The sequence below is a fragment of the Nerophis ophidion genome, linkage group LG14 (genome assembly GCF_033978795.1).
Source record: "Nerophis ophidion isolate RoL-2023_Sa linkage group LG14, RoL_Noph_v1.0, whole genome shotgun sequence".
Lineage (NCBI taxonomy): Eukaryota > Metazoa > Chordata > Actinopteri > Syngnathiformes > Syngnathidae > Nerophis > Nerophis ophidion.
This window is the reverse complement of record NC_084624.1, coordinates 24,416,553-24,432,941: the sequence shown is the minus strand read 5'-3', so window position 1 is coordinate 24,432,941 and position 16,389 is coordinate 24,416,553. Positions and strand designations below refer to the sequence as shown.

At 41.2% G+C, this 16,389-nt stretch overlaps 1 protein-coding gene across 1 annotated transcript in view; it reads left to right on the top strand.

Moving 5' to 3' along the window:
• The window catches only part of LOC133568336 (neurocan core protein-like), a 117,218-nt gene extending 112,659 nt beyond the window's left edge, over positions 1 to 4,559 (top strand). The window contains exons 19-20 of the mRNA XM_061920209.1: positions 1 to 158; positions 3,615 to 4,559. The exon at positions 1 to 158 is cut by the window's left edge and continues 25 nt beyond it. Of these exons, the coding sequence (XP_061776193.1) occupies positions 1 to 158; positions 3,615 to 3,730 (274 nt within the window). The 3' untranslated portion in view covers positions 3,731 to 4,559. The remainder of the gene's footprint in view (positions 159 to 3,614) is intronic.
• Positions 4,560 to 16,389: the final 11,830 nt, after the last annotated feature.

Sequence of the window (16,389 nt, the reverse complement as noted above, 5' to 3'; positions counted from 1 at the left end):
GGAAAACGCCCATTTGGTAGGTCGTCGGCGGTCACACTATGACATCCATGCCGTGGTCCGCTACCAGTGCTCGGAGGGCTTCTACCAACGCCACATTCCCACCGCACGCTGCAGGGCGGATGGAAGCTGGGAGCGACCCAGGATCATCTGCACAAAATGTAAGTTGTTCATCCTTTTCATTTCCTTTTTGCAGTAGGTCCTTTAAAAAAGCAGCAGTCGCCTGTCCAATCCAGCAGGGGCTCACTGAATATTAACATTTAAAGGCCTACTGAAATTAGATTTTCTAATTTAAACGGGGATAGCAGGTCCATTCTATGTGTCATACGTGATCATTTCGCGATATTGCCATATTTTTGCTGAAAGGATTTAGTAGAGAACATCCACGATAAAGTTTGCAACTTTTGGTGCTGATAAAAAAAGCCTTGCCTTTACCGGAAGTCGCAGACGATGACGTCACAAGGCTGAGGGCTCCTCACGTCTTCACATTGTTTATAATGGGAGCCTCCAGCAGCTGGAGCTATTCAGACCGAGAAAACAACAATTTCCCCATTTAATTTGAGCGAGGATGAAAGATTCGTGGATGATGATATTGATAGCGAAGGACTAGAAAAATAAAAAAATATAAAAAATAAAGTACAAAAAATAAAAATAAATAAAGGCGATTGCATTGTGACGGATTCAGATGTTTTTAGACACATTTACTAGGATAATTCTGGGAAATCCCTTATCTTTCTATTGTGTTACTAGTGTTTTAGTGAGAATAAATAGTACCTGATAGTCGGAGGGGTGTGTCCACGGGTGTCTTGAGGCCAGTCTCTGAGGGAAGTCACGGCAGATACATGGACGGCGCAAACTCCACAGATCTCCGGTAAGAGGCGACTTTTTAACACAATTTTCTCACCGAAACCTGCCGGTTTACAAGTGGTCGGGAACCATGTTCGCTTGACCACTCTGATCCATAGTAAAGCTTCACCTCCGGGAATTTTAAACAAGGAATTACCGTGTGTTTGTGTGGCTAAAGGCTAAAGCTTCCCACCTCCATCTTTCTACTTTGACTTCTCCATTATTAATTGAACAAATTGCAAAAGATTCAGCAACACAGATGTCCAGAATACTGTTTAGTTGCGCGATGAAAAGAGACAACTTTTAGCCACAAATAGTGCAGCGCTAATATTTCGTGACAGTCCGTGACGTCACGCGCATGCGTCATCATTCCGCAACGTTTTCAACAAGAAACTCCGCGGGAAATTTAAAATTGCAATTTAGTAAATTAAACCGGCCGTATTGGCATATGTTGCAATGTTAATATTTCATCATTGATATATAAACTATCAGACTGTGTGGTGGGTAGTAGTGGGTTTCAGTAGGCCTTTAATTAGTAATGTTACTCTTGATGTCCAATATTAATGTCTAAATTAACAGGATGCACCTTTTCAAATTATACAAACGCATGTTAAGATTATTATCGCGGCTTAAGTCATGCTGATTACAAAAATAAATACTAATCAAATATACTGCAAAAGAAGGGACTCATGAATACTGATTTTAAATATTACATAAAATTGCGTATTGCTAAAATTTCAATTATACTTTTTTTTTATCAACTGTCTATACAATTAAAGTGCAAATGAAAATACACCTTCACAACTTTAGTTATAATTGTTGTGCTTAAAAGGGGAACTGCACTCTTTTTGAAATTTTGCCTATTGTTCACAATCGTTATGAGGGACAAGAACACACATGTTTTTTTAAAGGGCGGGCATTTTAAAGATGATTAAAAAAAACGCGGCAAATGTGAGTGACTATTGTAGCCTTCAAAGTCCTCCAATATTACTTCAAAACCCTCCATCAATGTTTTATATACACCCTGCATGTATATATACAGTGGGGCAAAAAAGTATTTAGTCAGCCACCGATTGTGCAAGTTCTCCCACTTAAAATGATGACAGAGGTCTGTAATTTTCATCATAGGTACACTTCAACTGTGAGAGACAGAATATGAAAAAAAAATCCAGGAATTCACATTGTAGGAATTTTAAAAAATTTGTTTGTAAATTATGGTGGAAAATAAGTATTTGGTCCACCATTTAAAGCTCTCAGTGATTGAAGGAGGTTTTGACTCAAAATCTCACGATACATGGCCCCCATTCATTCTTTCCTCAACACGGATCAATCGTCCTGTCCCCTTAGCAGAAAAAAAGCTCCAAAGCATGATGTTTCCACCCCCATGCTTCACAGAAGGTATGGTGTTCTTGAGATGCAACTCAGTATTATTCGTCCTCCAAACATGACGTGTTGAGTTTATACCAAAAAGTTCTATTTTGGTTTCATCTGACCACATGACATTCTCCCAATCCTCTGCTGTATCATCCATGTATCCATTTTGGTATAAACTCAACTCGTCATGTTTGGAGGAAGAAGAATACTGAGTTGCATCCCAAGAACACCAGACCTACTGTGAAGCATGGGGGTGGAAACATCATGCTTTGGGGCGTTTTTTTTTTGCTAAGGGGACAGGACGATTAATCCATGTTAAGGAAAGAATGAATGGGGGCCATGTATCGTGAGATTTTGAGCCAAAACCTCCTTCCATCAGTGAGAGCTTTGAATGGTTGACCAAATACTTATTTTCCACCATAATTTACAAATAAACTCTTTAAAATCCCTACAATGTTAATTCCTGGATTTTTTTTCACATTCTGTCTCTCACAGTTGAAGTGTACCTATGATGAAAATTACAGACCTCTGTCATCATTTTAAGTGGGAGAACTTGCACAATCGGTGGCGGACTAAATACTTTTTTGCCCCACTGTATATAATGTAGTAACAGACACCTTCATAACAATATGTAATATGTACAATATACACACTGCAAGTATATATATATAATGTAGTAACAGACACCAAATAATAACATGTAATATGTACAATATTTACTGTATTTTGGTCATTTTATGCAAAACTTCTTTCCACAACGCATTTATTTTTGTTTCCACAGCAGCGCATTTCCAACTTCCGGCAACAAATGTGTGTAATTTCCAACTTTCGGCAACAAATGTGTGCAATCATGGCCTACTTGGTAACAGAAAACAAAGAAGACTATTTTTGGACGAATGAGGATTCACAACATTAGCTTTTTGAAGCGGAATATACAGAGGATGAACTACTGCTTGTAGAAGCGAGCACGAACAGACAGTGAGACGTCGAAGCGCTCAGGGAGACATGCAGGAAAAGGAACCAAATTAAGAACGCTGACAGGAAATAAAACAAACAGAGAAAAAAACAAAACATAACCAAACTGTCAGTGAGGATCCTGACAGATTGTGAATGATGGGCAAAATTCCCCCCCAAAAAGTGCAGTTGTCCTTTAAGAAACTTCTCTATGACTTTAGCTCCAGACTTCTTGTTTGTTTGATATTGTCGTTCCTGCCACAAGTGGTGGAAAAGTGTACTTCATCTCAGTACTGCTGCAGCCCATTCACCACAGCTGAGAAACAGATATTTGGTGGCCCTCTAGGGGGCGCTCATGGCCCTATGATTAAAAAACACTGAACTCCAGGATCTGTGGCTCGTTTTACATGACTAAAGAGATTTGTTCTTCCTTGTTCTTTCAGCCCGCCGCTCGCACCGATACCGGCGCCATCATCACAACCAGCGGCGCGACCGTCGAGGCCACAGGAGACACGGCGAGGGCCACAGGGGTCGCGAGGACACACGCAGCTACAACTGAACCAAACAACACCACGCCTGTAAAAGCCAAAGCGCTACCAAGGCGCTCGTTCCACAAAACAACACAACACGTCTCATTTTTCCGCTTCTAACTGACTTAGTTGATCTCATTATTAACCGCTCCAACTTTGGCTGTTTTGATGCTTCATTTTCACCTTTTTCTTTACCGAGGCCAACACTAACTGCTACACTAAAGATCACGCTCCCTGACCTCTGTACAGTGACCCCCACCCACCTCCCTAGTTATTACCTTGAGTGGCGACAGTGTGCGCATATTAAAGAGAAACCTTCTTTTAGTTGTTGTTTGTGTGATTTGACAAAGACTCATTAGTATTCTGTTTATAAACACGCACACTATCCTCGCAAGCTAGCCTTCAGTTCCCTTCTTTGTATATACGCTGCAGCATAACTGATACATTTCATCTAACTGACCTGCTTTTTCTAATATTTGCTCGCTTTTGTGTCATGTTCTATTTATTACTAGCAATGTTTTGGTTTTTTTTTTACTTATTTTTTCGTAACAACATTTTCTAACACAATCAGCCAGTAATCGTTTCTAATCGGAGTATTATTGTGGTGTTTACTGGCTGATGTGGAATCAATAAATAGCTGGACCTTGTCCAATGGAATAAAGCGCTCTCAAAGTGCCATTGACCACTCGACTGATTGATCATACTCCCTTCAGTCATTGCATGGGCAGATTTACTAGAATGTGCCAATTTTTTTTGTCTTTGATATTTGAAGTCATCCACCTTTGTTGGTGTTTTTATGACTTTTTTGTCCTGCTGTTGTGTTTCATTCTTATTAAAGATAGAAAATTGTACAACATTTATGATCGTTCTGTTTTTATTGTGTTTGCAACTTAATAAAATTTGCATTTTTCCATCCATCCATCCATTTTCTACCGCTTATTCCCTGTGGGATCTCGGGGGGCGGTGGTGCCTATCTCAGCTACAATTGGGCGGAAGGCAGTGTACACCCTGGACAAGTCGCCACCTCATCACAGGGCCAACACAGATAGACAGACAACATTCACACTCACATTCACACACTAGGGCCAATTTAGTGTTGCCAATCAACCTATCCCCAGGTGCATGTCTTTGGAAGTGGGAGGAAGCCGGAGTACCCGGAGGGAACCCACGCAGTCATGGGAAGGACATGGAAACTCCACACAGAAAGATCCCGAGCCCGGGATTGAACCCAGGACTACTCAGGACCTTCATATTGTAAGGCAGACGCACTAACCCCTGTTTCACCGTGCTTCCCAAAATTTGCATTTTTCAAACCATAAAATATAATGAGGTGTATATCTGGTCTCGTCATCCTCTCCCGGGCAGAAGGGCGACACGGCAGTGCGCCCGAATCAAAAGAGATGTCGGCGACGCTTTACTGAACTAAAAGCTGCTTTATTACAAACGAGCGTCATTATACAGGACTGCAGTTCCTGGATGAGGTCAGGTCAGGAAAATGTGTCTCTCCTAACTTGGAGAAGCCAAACAATCAGTGTTATATTCCTCCTTCATGTCTCTGGGAGTGTACTAAGTCAGGACAGCGCACCCTGGCCATAAAGGGGATGTTTGTGTGTAAGTGACTGAAAAGAAAACAGATGCTGGCGTTAAGCTAAACATGTAGTCTCTTCTAACGGATAAGGCCATCACCTTTGCATACCCAAGTACTATTTTATTGCATTTTCTTCCGCAAAAACTTACCTAATCCACACCCAAATGTTGAAACTAAAGGGCCCTATGTTATTATGTGCCCAAATTGAAATACCTACTATTTAAACTGGGGGTTTGCTTTCTCCCAGATGAATATAAACATTCACCATATGCAAAACATAATTATGAGTTAATTAATTCACTTCAATGACAGGAACACCACCGGCATTAGTGGTTCAACAGAAGTCTATTTTTCACAATTACAAATTATATTAAATAAAAATTGCTTGTCAACCCTGAGGAAATAGTCTGGCGTTCAGGCTGTCACTCACCGCTATCTCATACTCACCTGCCTGCAGTGCACACACACACACACACACACACACACACACACACACACACACACACACACACACACACACACACACACACACAAACAGAAGAAGTCCAAAAAAGCAATTAACAACTTGCAGTCATGATGTTGTTAAAATATACATTTAAAGATATAATTTCACGATGACACGATCGCGCCAATTAACACAAATTCTCTATACCGTAATTTCCGGACCAGAGGGCGCACTGCCGATGAGCCGGTCTATTTTCCTACAAAAGGAGCACCGGATTATAGGGCGCATTAAAGAGGTCATATTACATTTTTTTTTTTCAAAGTTGATATCATATTGCAGTCTACACATAACTCTTATGTGTGACTGCCATCTACTGGTCACACTTATCATTACACCATGTACCAAATAAAATAGCTTCAAAGTCGGTAAGCACAACCAAAATAATTCCGTAAATTAGGCGCACCGGGTTATAAGGCGCTCTGTCTATTTTTGAGAAAATTAAAGGTTTTTAAGTGCGCCTTATAGTCAGAAAAATACAGTATCATGCGTGGCCTCACAATTGTGTCCAATGCCAGCAACTTCCTCGCACATTTTGGCCAATATGTTTCATTTTCGCCGGTCAAATCGCCGGTTATCTCTAAGCGGCACTCAAACGTGCATGTTTCAAATCAAAACTGATGTTTGTTGCTTGTGTAGACAAAGCAGGGACAACAAAGTATGAAAATATATAAACTCGTTATTGCTCAAACGGCACTATAAAGGGGTTTCGATTTATCCCGGAAGTGCATCACGGCAGCCATTTAGAAGTTCGAGAGTCATCGTTTACGATGGATGTAGCTGTTGATTGATTGATTAAAACTTTTATTAGTAGATTGCACAGTACAGTACATATTACGTACAATTGACCACTAAATGATAACACCCAAATAAGTTTTTCAACCGCCTTCCGCCCGGATGCAGTTGAGATAGGCTCCAGCGATCCCTCGCGCCCCCAAATAAGGGACAAGTGGTGGGAAATGGATGGATGGATGGTACCTAGTGTGTGAATGTGAGTCTGAATGTTGTCTGTCTATCTGTGTTGGCCCTGTGATGAGGTGGCGACTTGTCCAGGGTGTACCCCGCCTTCTGCCCGAATGCAGCTGAGATTGGCTCCATGATATTTCCACCCCCATGCTTCACAGTAGGTATGGTGTTCTTGGGATGCAACTCGGTATCCTTCTTCCTCCAACTATGACGAGTTGAGTTTATACCAAAATGGATACATGGATGATACAGCAGAGGATTGGGAGAATGTCATGTGGTCAGATGAAACCAAAATATAACTTTTTGGAATAAACTCAACTTGTCGTGTTTGGAGGAAGAAGAATACTGAGTTACATCCCAAGAACACCATACCTACTGTGAAGCAGGGGGGTGGAAACATCATGCTTTGGGGCTTTTCTTCTGCTAAGGGGACAGGACGATTAATCCGTGTTAAGGAAAGAATGAATGGGGCCATGTATCGTGAGATTTTGAGCCAAAACCTCCTTCCATCAGTGAGAGCTTTGAATGGTTGACCAAATACTTAATTTCCACCATAATTTACAAATAAACTGTTTAAAATTCCTACAATGTGAAATCCTGGATTTTTTTTCACATTCTGTCTCTCACAGTTGAAGTGTACCTATGATGAAAATTACAGACCTCAGTCATCATTTTAAGTGGGAGAACTTGCACAATTGGTGGCTGACTAAATACTTTTTTGCCCCACTGTACAGTCTATAAGTCCCTAAGACTTACAGATATCTAATGTATTCATACATTGTTTATGTAGGATATCTGCATGTGTATATATATATATATTCATTTTTTTTCCCGTATTGGTCGTCTGAATAAAAAGGAATTACTCGCTGTGCACTTTTTGCTTGATTTATTTGGTACCATTGCAGCAATAGCAGCAGTAGCAGCAACAGTAGTAGCAATAGCAGCAGTAGCAATAGTAGCAGTAGCAGCAGCAATAGCAACAGTAGCAATAGCAACAGCAGCAGTAGCAGCAACAGTAGTAGCAATAGCAGCAGTAGTAGCAATAGCAGCAGTAGCAATAGCAGCAGTAGCAATGGCAGCAGTAGTAGCAATAGCAGCAGTAATGGCAGCAGCAGTAGTAGCAATAGCAGTAGCAATAGCAGCAGTAGTAGCAATTGCAGCAGCAGTAGCAATAGCAGCAGCAGTAGCAATAGCAGCAGTAGCAATGGCAGCAGCAGTAGCAATAGCACCAGCAGCAGTAGCAATGGCAACAGCAATAGCAGCAGTAGCAATAGCAGCAGCAGCAATAGCAACAGCAGCAGTAGTAGCAATAGCAGCAGTAGCAATGGCAGCAATAGCAGCAGTAGCAATAGCAGCAGTAGCAGCAACAGTAGTAGCAATAGAAGCAGCAGCAGCAATATCAGCAGTAGCAATAGCAGCAGTAGCAGTAGTAACAATAGCAGTAGCAATAGCAGCAGCAGTAGAAATAGCAGCAATAGCAGCAGTAGTAGCAATAGCAAGAGTAGCAATAGCACCAGTAGCAATAGCAGCAGTAGCAATGGCAACAGCAGCAATAGCAGCAGCAGCAGCAATGGCAGCAGTAGTAGCAATAGCAGCAGCAGCAGTAGTAGTAGCAATAGCAGTAGAAATAGCAGCAATAGCAGCAGTAGTAATAGCAGCAGTAGTAGAAATAGCAGCAATAGCAGCAGCAGCAGTAATAGCAGCAGTAGTAGCAATAGCAGTAGCAATAGCAGGAGTAGTAGCAATAGCAGCAGTAGCAGCAATGGCAGCAGCAGTAATAGCAGCAGTAGTAGCAATAGCAGTAGCAATAGCAGCAGTAGTAGGAATTGCAGTAGCAATAGCAGCAGCAGTAGCAATAGCAGCAGTAGCAATGGCAGCAGTAGTAGCAATGGCAGCAGTAGCAATAGCAGCAGTAGCAATAGCAGCAGTAGCAATTGCAACAGCAGCAATAGCAGCAGCAGTAGCAATAGCAGCAGTAGCAATGGCAGCAGTAGTAGCAATTGCAACAGCAGCAATAGCAGCAGCAGTAGCAATGGCAGCAGTAGCAATGGCAGCAGTAGTAGCAATGGCAGCAGCAGCAATAGCAGTAGCAATAGCAGCAGCAGCAGTAGTAGTAGCAATAGCAGCAGCAGTAGAAATAGCAGCAATAGCAGCAGTAGTAGCAATAGCAGTAGCAATAGCAGCAGTAGTAGAAATAGCAGCAATAGCAGCAGCAGCAATGGCAGCAGCAGTAATAGCAGCAGTAGTAGCAATAGCAGTAGCAATAGCAGGAGTAGTAGCAATAGCAGCAGTAGCAGCAATGGCAGCAGCAGTAATAGCAGCAGTAGTAGCAATAGCAGTAGCAATAGCAGCAGTAGTAGGAATTGCAGTAGCAATAGCAGCAGCAGTAGCAATGGCAGCAGTAGTAGCAATGGCAGCAGTAGCAATAGCAGCAGTAGCAATAGCAGCAGTAGCAATTGCAACAGCAGCAATAGCAGCAGCAGTAGCAATAGCAGCAGTAGCAATGGCAGCAGTAGTAGCAATTGCAACAGCAGCAATAGCAGCAGCAGTAGCAATGGCAGCAGCAGCAATAGCAGTAGCAATAGCAGCAGCAGCAGTAGTAGTAGCAATAGCAGCAGCAGTAGAAATAGCAGCAATAGCAGCAGTAGTAGCAATAGCAGTAGCAATAGCAGCAGTAGTAGAAATAGCAGCAATAGCAGCAGCAGCAATGGCAGCAGCAGTAATAGCAGCAGTAGTAGCAATAGCAGTAGCAATAGCAGGAGTAGTAGCAATAGCAGCAGTAGCAGCAATGGCAGCAGCAGTAATAGCAGCAGTAGTAGCAATAGCAGTAGCAATAGCAGCAGTAATAGCAATTGCAGCAGCAGTAGCAATAGCAGCAGCAGTAGCAATAGCAGCAGTAGTAGCAATGGCAGCAGTAGCAATAGCAGCAGTAGCAATAGCAAGAGTAGCAATAGCAGCAGTAGCAATAGCAGCAGCAGTAGCAATAGCAGCAGTAGCAATTGCAACAGCAGCAATAGCAGCAGCAGTAGCAATAGCAGCAGTAGCAATGGCAGCAGTAGCAATAGCAGCAGTAGCAATAAACTGCTACAAATAAACTCTTTAAAATTCCTACAATGTGAAATCCTGGATTTTTTTTCACATTCTGTCTCTCACAGTTGAAGTGTACCTATGATGAAAATTACAGACCTCCGTCATCATTTTAAGTGGGAGAACTTGCACAATTGGTGGCTGACTAAATACTTTTTTGCCCCACTGTACAGTCTATAAGTCCCTAAGACTTACAGATATCTAATGTATTCATACATTGTTTATGTAGGATATCTACATGTGTATATATATATATATATATATATATATATATATATATATATATATATATATATATATATATGTATTCTTTTTTTTCCCGTATTGGTCCTCTGAATAGGGGTCGTCACTCAGCATAAAGGGAATTACTCGCTGTGCACTTTTTGCTTGATTTATTTGGTACTATTGCAGCAATAGCAGCAGCAGCAGTAGTAGCAATAGCAGCAGTAGCAATAGTAGCAGTAGCAGCAGCAATAGCAACAGTAGCAATAGCAGCAATAGCAACAGCAGCAGTAGCATCAACAGAAGAAGCAATAGCAGCAGCAATAGCAGCAGTAGCAGCAATATCAGCAGCAGTAGTAGCAATAGCAGCAGCAGTAGAAATAGCAGCAATAGCAAGAGTAGTAGCAATAGCAGCAGTAGCATCAATGGCAACAGCAGTAGTAGCAATAGCAGTAGCAATAGCAGCAGTAGCAGCAATTGCAGCAGCAGTAGCAATAGCAGCAGCAGTAGCAGCAGTAGCAATGGCAGCAGTAGCAATAGCAGCAGTAGTAGCAATAGCAGTAGCAATAGCAGCAGTAGTAGAAATAGCAGCAATAGCAGCAGCAGCAATGGCAGCAGCAGTAATAGCAGCAGTAGTAGCAATAGCAGTAGCAATAGCAGGAGTAGTAGCAATAGCAGCAGTAGCAGCAATGGCAGCAGCAGTAATAGCAGCAGTAGTAGCAATAGCAGTAGCAATAGCAGCAGTAGTAGAAATAGCAGCAATAGCAGCAGCAGCAATGGCAGCAGCAGTAATAGCAGCAGTAGTAGCAATAGCAGTAGCAATAGCAGCAGTAGTAGCAATTGCAGCAGTAGTAGCAATAGCAGCAACAGTAGCAATGGCAGCAGTAGTAGCAATGGCAGCAGTAGCAATAGCAGCAGTAGCAATAGCAAGAGTAGCAATAGCAGCAGTAGCAATAGCAGCAGCAGTAGCAATGGCAACAGCAGCAATAGCAGCAGCAGTAGCAATGGCAGCAGCAGCAATAGCAGTAGCAATAGCAGCAGTAGTAGCAATTGCAGCAGTAGTAGCAATAGCAGCAGCAGTAGCAATAGCAGCAGCAGTAATAGCAGCAGTAGTAGCAATAGCAGTAGCAGCAGTAGTAGCAATAGCAAGAGTAGCAATAGCAGCAGCAGTAGCAATAGCAGCAGTAGCAATGGCAACAGCAGCAATAGCAGCAGCAGTAGCAATAGCAGCAGTAGCAATGGCAGCAGTAGTAGCAATGGCAGCAGCAGCAATAGCAGTAGCAATAGCAGCAGTAGCAATAAACTGCTACAAATAAACTCTTTAAAATTCCTACAATGGGAAATCCTGGATTTTTTTTCACATTCTGTCTCTCACAGTTGAAGTGTACCTATGATGAAAATTACAGACCTCAGTCATCATTTTAAGTGGGAGAACTTGCACAATTAGTGGCTGACTAAATACTTTTTTGCCCCACTGTACAGTCTATAAGTCCCTAAGACTTACAGATATCTAATGTATTCATACATTGTTTATGTAGGATATCTACATGTGTATATATATATATATATCTCAGCTACAATCGGGCGGAAGGCGGGGTACACCCTGGACAAGTCGCCACCTCATCGCAGGGCCTATATATATATATATATATATATATATATATATATATATATATATTCATTCTTTTTTTTTCCGTATTGGTCCTCTGAATAGGGGTCGTCGCTCAGCATAAAGGGAATTACTCGCTGTGCACTTTTTGCTTGATTTATTTGGTACTATTGCAGCAATAGCAGCAGCAGCAGTAGCAGCAACAGTAGTAGCAATAGCAGCAGTAGCAATAGTATCAGTAGCAGCAGCAATAGCAACAGTAGCAATAGCAGCAATAGCAACAGCAGCAGTAGCAGCAACAGTAGTAGCAATAGCAGCAGTAGCAGCAGCAGTAGCAGCAATATCAGCAGCAGTAGTAGCAATAGCAGCAGCAGCAGCAGTAGAAATAGCAGCAATAGCAAGAGTAGTAGCAATAGCAGCAGTAGTAGCAATTGCAGCAGCAGTAGCAATAGCAGCAGCAGTAGCAGCAGTAGCAATGGCAGCAGTAGCAATAGCAGCAGCAGCAGCAATGGCAGCAGTAGTAGCAATTGCAGCAGTAGCAATAGCAGCAGCAGCAATAGCAGCAGCAGTAGCAATAGCAGCAGTAGCAATGGCAGCAGCAATAGCAACAGTAGCAATAGCAGCAGCAATAGCAGCAGTAGCAATGGCAGCAGCAGCAGCAATAGCAGCAGCAGCAATGGCAGCAGCAGCCACAGTAGCAATAGCAGCAGCAACAGTAGCAATAGCAGCAGCAGCAGCAATAGCAGCAGTAGCAGCAATAGCAGCAATAGCAATAGCAGCAATAGCAGCAGCAGCAATGGCAGCAGCAGCAATGGCAGCAGTAGTAGCAATAGCAGTAGTAGCAATAGCAGCAGCAGTAGTAGCAATAGCAGCAGCAGTAGCAATAGCAGCAGCAGTAGAAATAGCAGCAGCAGTAGAAATAGCAGCACCACCAATAGCAGCAGTAGTAGCAATAGCAAGAGTAGCAATAGCAGTAGCAGTAGCAGCAGCAGTAATAGCAGCAGCAGTAGCAATAGCAGCAGTAGTAGCAATTACAGTAGCAATAGCAGCAGTAGCAATTGCAGCAGTAGCAATGGCAACAGCAGCAATAGATTAGATTAGATTAGATAGTACTTTATTTATACCGTCAGGAGAGTTCCTTCAGGAAAATTACAATTTTCAGCACAATAGCAGCAGCAGTAGCAATAGCAGCAGCAGTAGCAATGGCAGCAGCAGCAATAGAAGTAGCAATAGCAGCAGTAGCAATAGCAGCAGCAGCAATAGCAGCAGTAGCAATAGCAGCAGTACCAATAGCAGCAGTACCAATAGCAGCAGTAGCAATGGCAGCAGTAGTAGCAATAGCAGCAGTAGCAATAACAGCAGCAGTAGCAGTAGCAGCAGTAGCAGTAGCAGCAGCAGCAGCAATAGCAGCAGCAGTAGCAATAGCAGCAGTAGCAATGGCAGCAGTAGTAGCAATAGCAGCAGTAGCAATGGCAGCAGCAGAAGAAATAACAGCAGCAGCAGCAATAGCTGCAGTAGCAATAGCAGCAGCAATAGCAGCAGTAGTAGCAATTGCAGCAGCAGTAGCAATGGCAGAAGCAGCAGCAATAGCAGCAGCAGCAATGGCAGCAGCAATAGCAGCAGCAGCACCAATAGCAGCAGTAGTAGCAATAGCAGCAGTAGCAATAGCAGCAGCAGCAATAGCAGCAGCAGCAATAGCAGCAGCAGCAATAGCAGCAGTAGTAGCAATGGCAGCAGCAGCAATAGCAGCAGGTAATAACTTAAAAGTAAACATGAACACAACAAAACAATGTGTCTATTTTTGAATCATCATAATTTAAATAATAGACATGAATTAATCAACTGAACCATATTGTTGTCAACCATGATATGACATATTATCAATCACTGTGATCTTATCCTAACTTATTAATTTTAGCATTACATTTTATTATCATCATTTATTTATGTCCGGACCTCGTCACGTCCGTTGTGTCCTGAGCAAGACACTTCACCCTTGCTCCTGATGGGCGCTGGTTAGCGCCTTGCATGGCCGCTCCCTCCATCAGTGTGTGAATGTGTGTGTGAATGGGTAAATGTGGAAGTAGTGTCAAAGCGCTTTGAGTACCTTGAAGGTAGAAAAGGGCTATACAAGTACAACCCATTTATTTGTGTCATATAATGTTTTAAATGTGATCAGAATCATTTATAATGTCGCCATGATTCATGGACAAGCATACTAAAAAAAAACATAAACAAAGGTGCTCTGTTTGAGCCACACATTACACATTTAAGCGCAACTACATTAAAGAACTACAAATCCCGTCAGCCAAACCAGGAAGTAAAGTGCCGGTATTTTCAAACTCAAGCCAAGAATAAACCTGCGATCACTCAAATTCAGCCGGACACACACAACGTGACAACAATCTAATACAACAGATTTCAATCCCCACATTATTGTGGTTGTACCCTTTAACTTAATACATCTGCTGATGTCGTTCAAAAGCTAAAACAGTGCGTGTTTGCTCTGACTGTCAAACAGCCAGCCAGCCGCACAACAAGCGCCGCAGACTTAGCGAACACACAACAAACAAAAAAGAAAGGAAGCGAGCAAACATGGATTTTAAACAATAGTTTAGTTGATTTAACCAAGAAAAGCGGACATAAAATGATCTTACCAGTGGAGTATGCTGGTGACGAAGCACGCTGTATTTTACCAAACGAACAATGACACAATTTTTAAAAGTTACCTAAGTGGTCACCTGACAGTGGTAGCCACGCCCATCTTAAAATAGCTGACCGTTTTTTCCCCCCCTTCTCTGGGGTTATATTCCCAGTTTTGATCTCGGACGTCTGGTCACTTATAGCAGTGGTTCTCAACCTTTTTTCAGTGATGTACCCCCAGTGAACATTTTTTTCATTCAAGTACCCCCTAATCAGATCAAAGCATTTTTGGTTGAAAAAAAGAGATAAAGAAGTAAAATACCTCACTATGTCAACAGTTTATATTGCTCATATGCAGTGGTCTTTCTTGAAGTATTTGGGAAAAAAGATATAAAAATAACTAAAAACGTGTTTTATATATATATATATATATATATATATATATATATATATATATATATATATATATATATATATATGTATATATTCATATTAATCTCATCCACACAAAAAATGTTCTTAAAAATTATGCAATTTTTCCTATGAATATAAAATTTTTTAAAGTATACTACTTTCACTGTAAAAGTATGCAACATTTATAAGTATTCAGATGTATATACATATATATATATATATATATATATATATGTCTTGATTGGATTATCCAGAGAATAGTGCTCGATACCGTGGTAGAGCGCAAAGCTGAATTCGATCAAGCAACCCCCCCGTACCAGAAAGCACTTGATGAAAGCGGATACAACTTCACCCTCACCTATGAACCCACTCCAGGAAACCAACCAAAAAAGAGCAGAAAACGAAACAACATCATCTGGTACAATCCGCCATTCAGCAAAAACGTCTCAACCAACATCGGCCGCAAGTTCCTCACTCTGATCGACAAACACTTCCCCAAAGGCAACACCCTAAGAAAAATATTCAACAAGAACAACATTAAATTAAGCTACAGCTGTATGAATAACATACAACAAATCATTTCAAACCACAACAAAGCAATTGCAAAAGGAATGCCTACCCCCAGACTAAACGACTCTGAAACCAATAAGGAATGTAACTGTCGCAAGAAACCTGATTGCCCTCTCAACGGAGGGTGCTTACAGACATCAGTCGTTTACCAAGCAAAGGTAACACGCAAGGACATTAACACATCCGACACATACGTAGGATTAACCGAAGGAGCGTTCAAAACAAGATGGAATAATCACAAGGCCTCCTTTAGAAACCAGACTTTGCGGAATTCTACAGAACTCAGCAAACACATTTGGAACCTCAAAGACAATAATGTTGAATATTCAATAACATGGCAAATTCTTGCATCCAGCACACCTTACAACAGTGGTAATAAAAGATGCAACCTATGCTTAAAAGAGAAACTGTTTATTATATATCATCCAGATCTATCATCCCTTAACAAGCACAGTGAAATCATTTCAACATGCCGCCACAGACGGAAACACCTCCTAGGTAACACATGAGCCAATCACCACACCCTACGCCTGCCTGTACCCACCCACTCTGTTCCCTATATAAACCATTGTATGTGAATGCTTCCATTAAAATCTCCTGATGATTGAGGGAACCCCTCATGAAACAGTTCTGTAGAGATGAAGTAGTCTTGGGATTTTCCCACACCTATATATATATATATATATATTCATTTATTTTTGGATAGACAAGTTTTACAACTATATATATTTGTAACATTTCTCAAATATATACAACTTAATTTTTTTCAAACATTTGGAAATGATCTATGTTACACTTTTTAAAGATAAAAACTTTGATTTATCGTGATTAATGACATTAATTGCAAGTTAACAACAAACAAAATGTGATTAATTGCGATTTAATATTTGACAGCTCTGATATTTACAATATGTACTGCATACATACTCATCTCGTCCAAAATTAAAAAAAAAAGCTCAATTAAAATTATGCATTTTTTCTTATAAATATAAAAACAATTAAGTAAACCAATTTGTTTTCAAAATATACAACATTCAAAGATATTTGGATTTAGATAGTTTTTTTTTCTTAAAATAATAATTTTAAA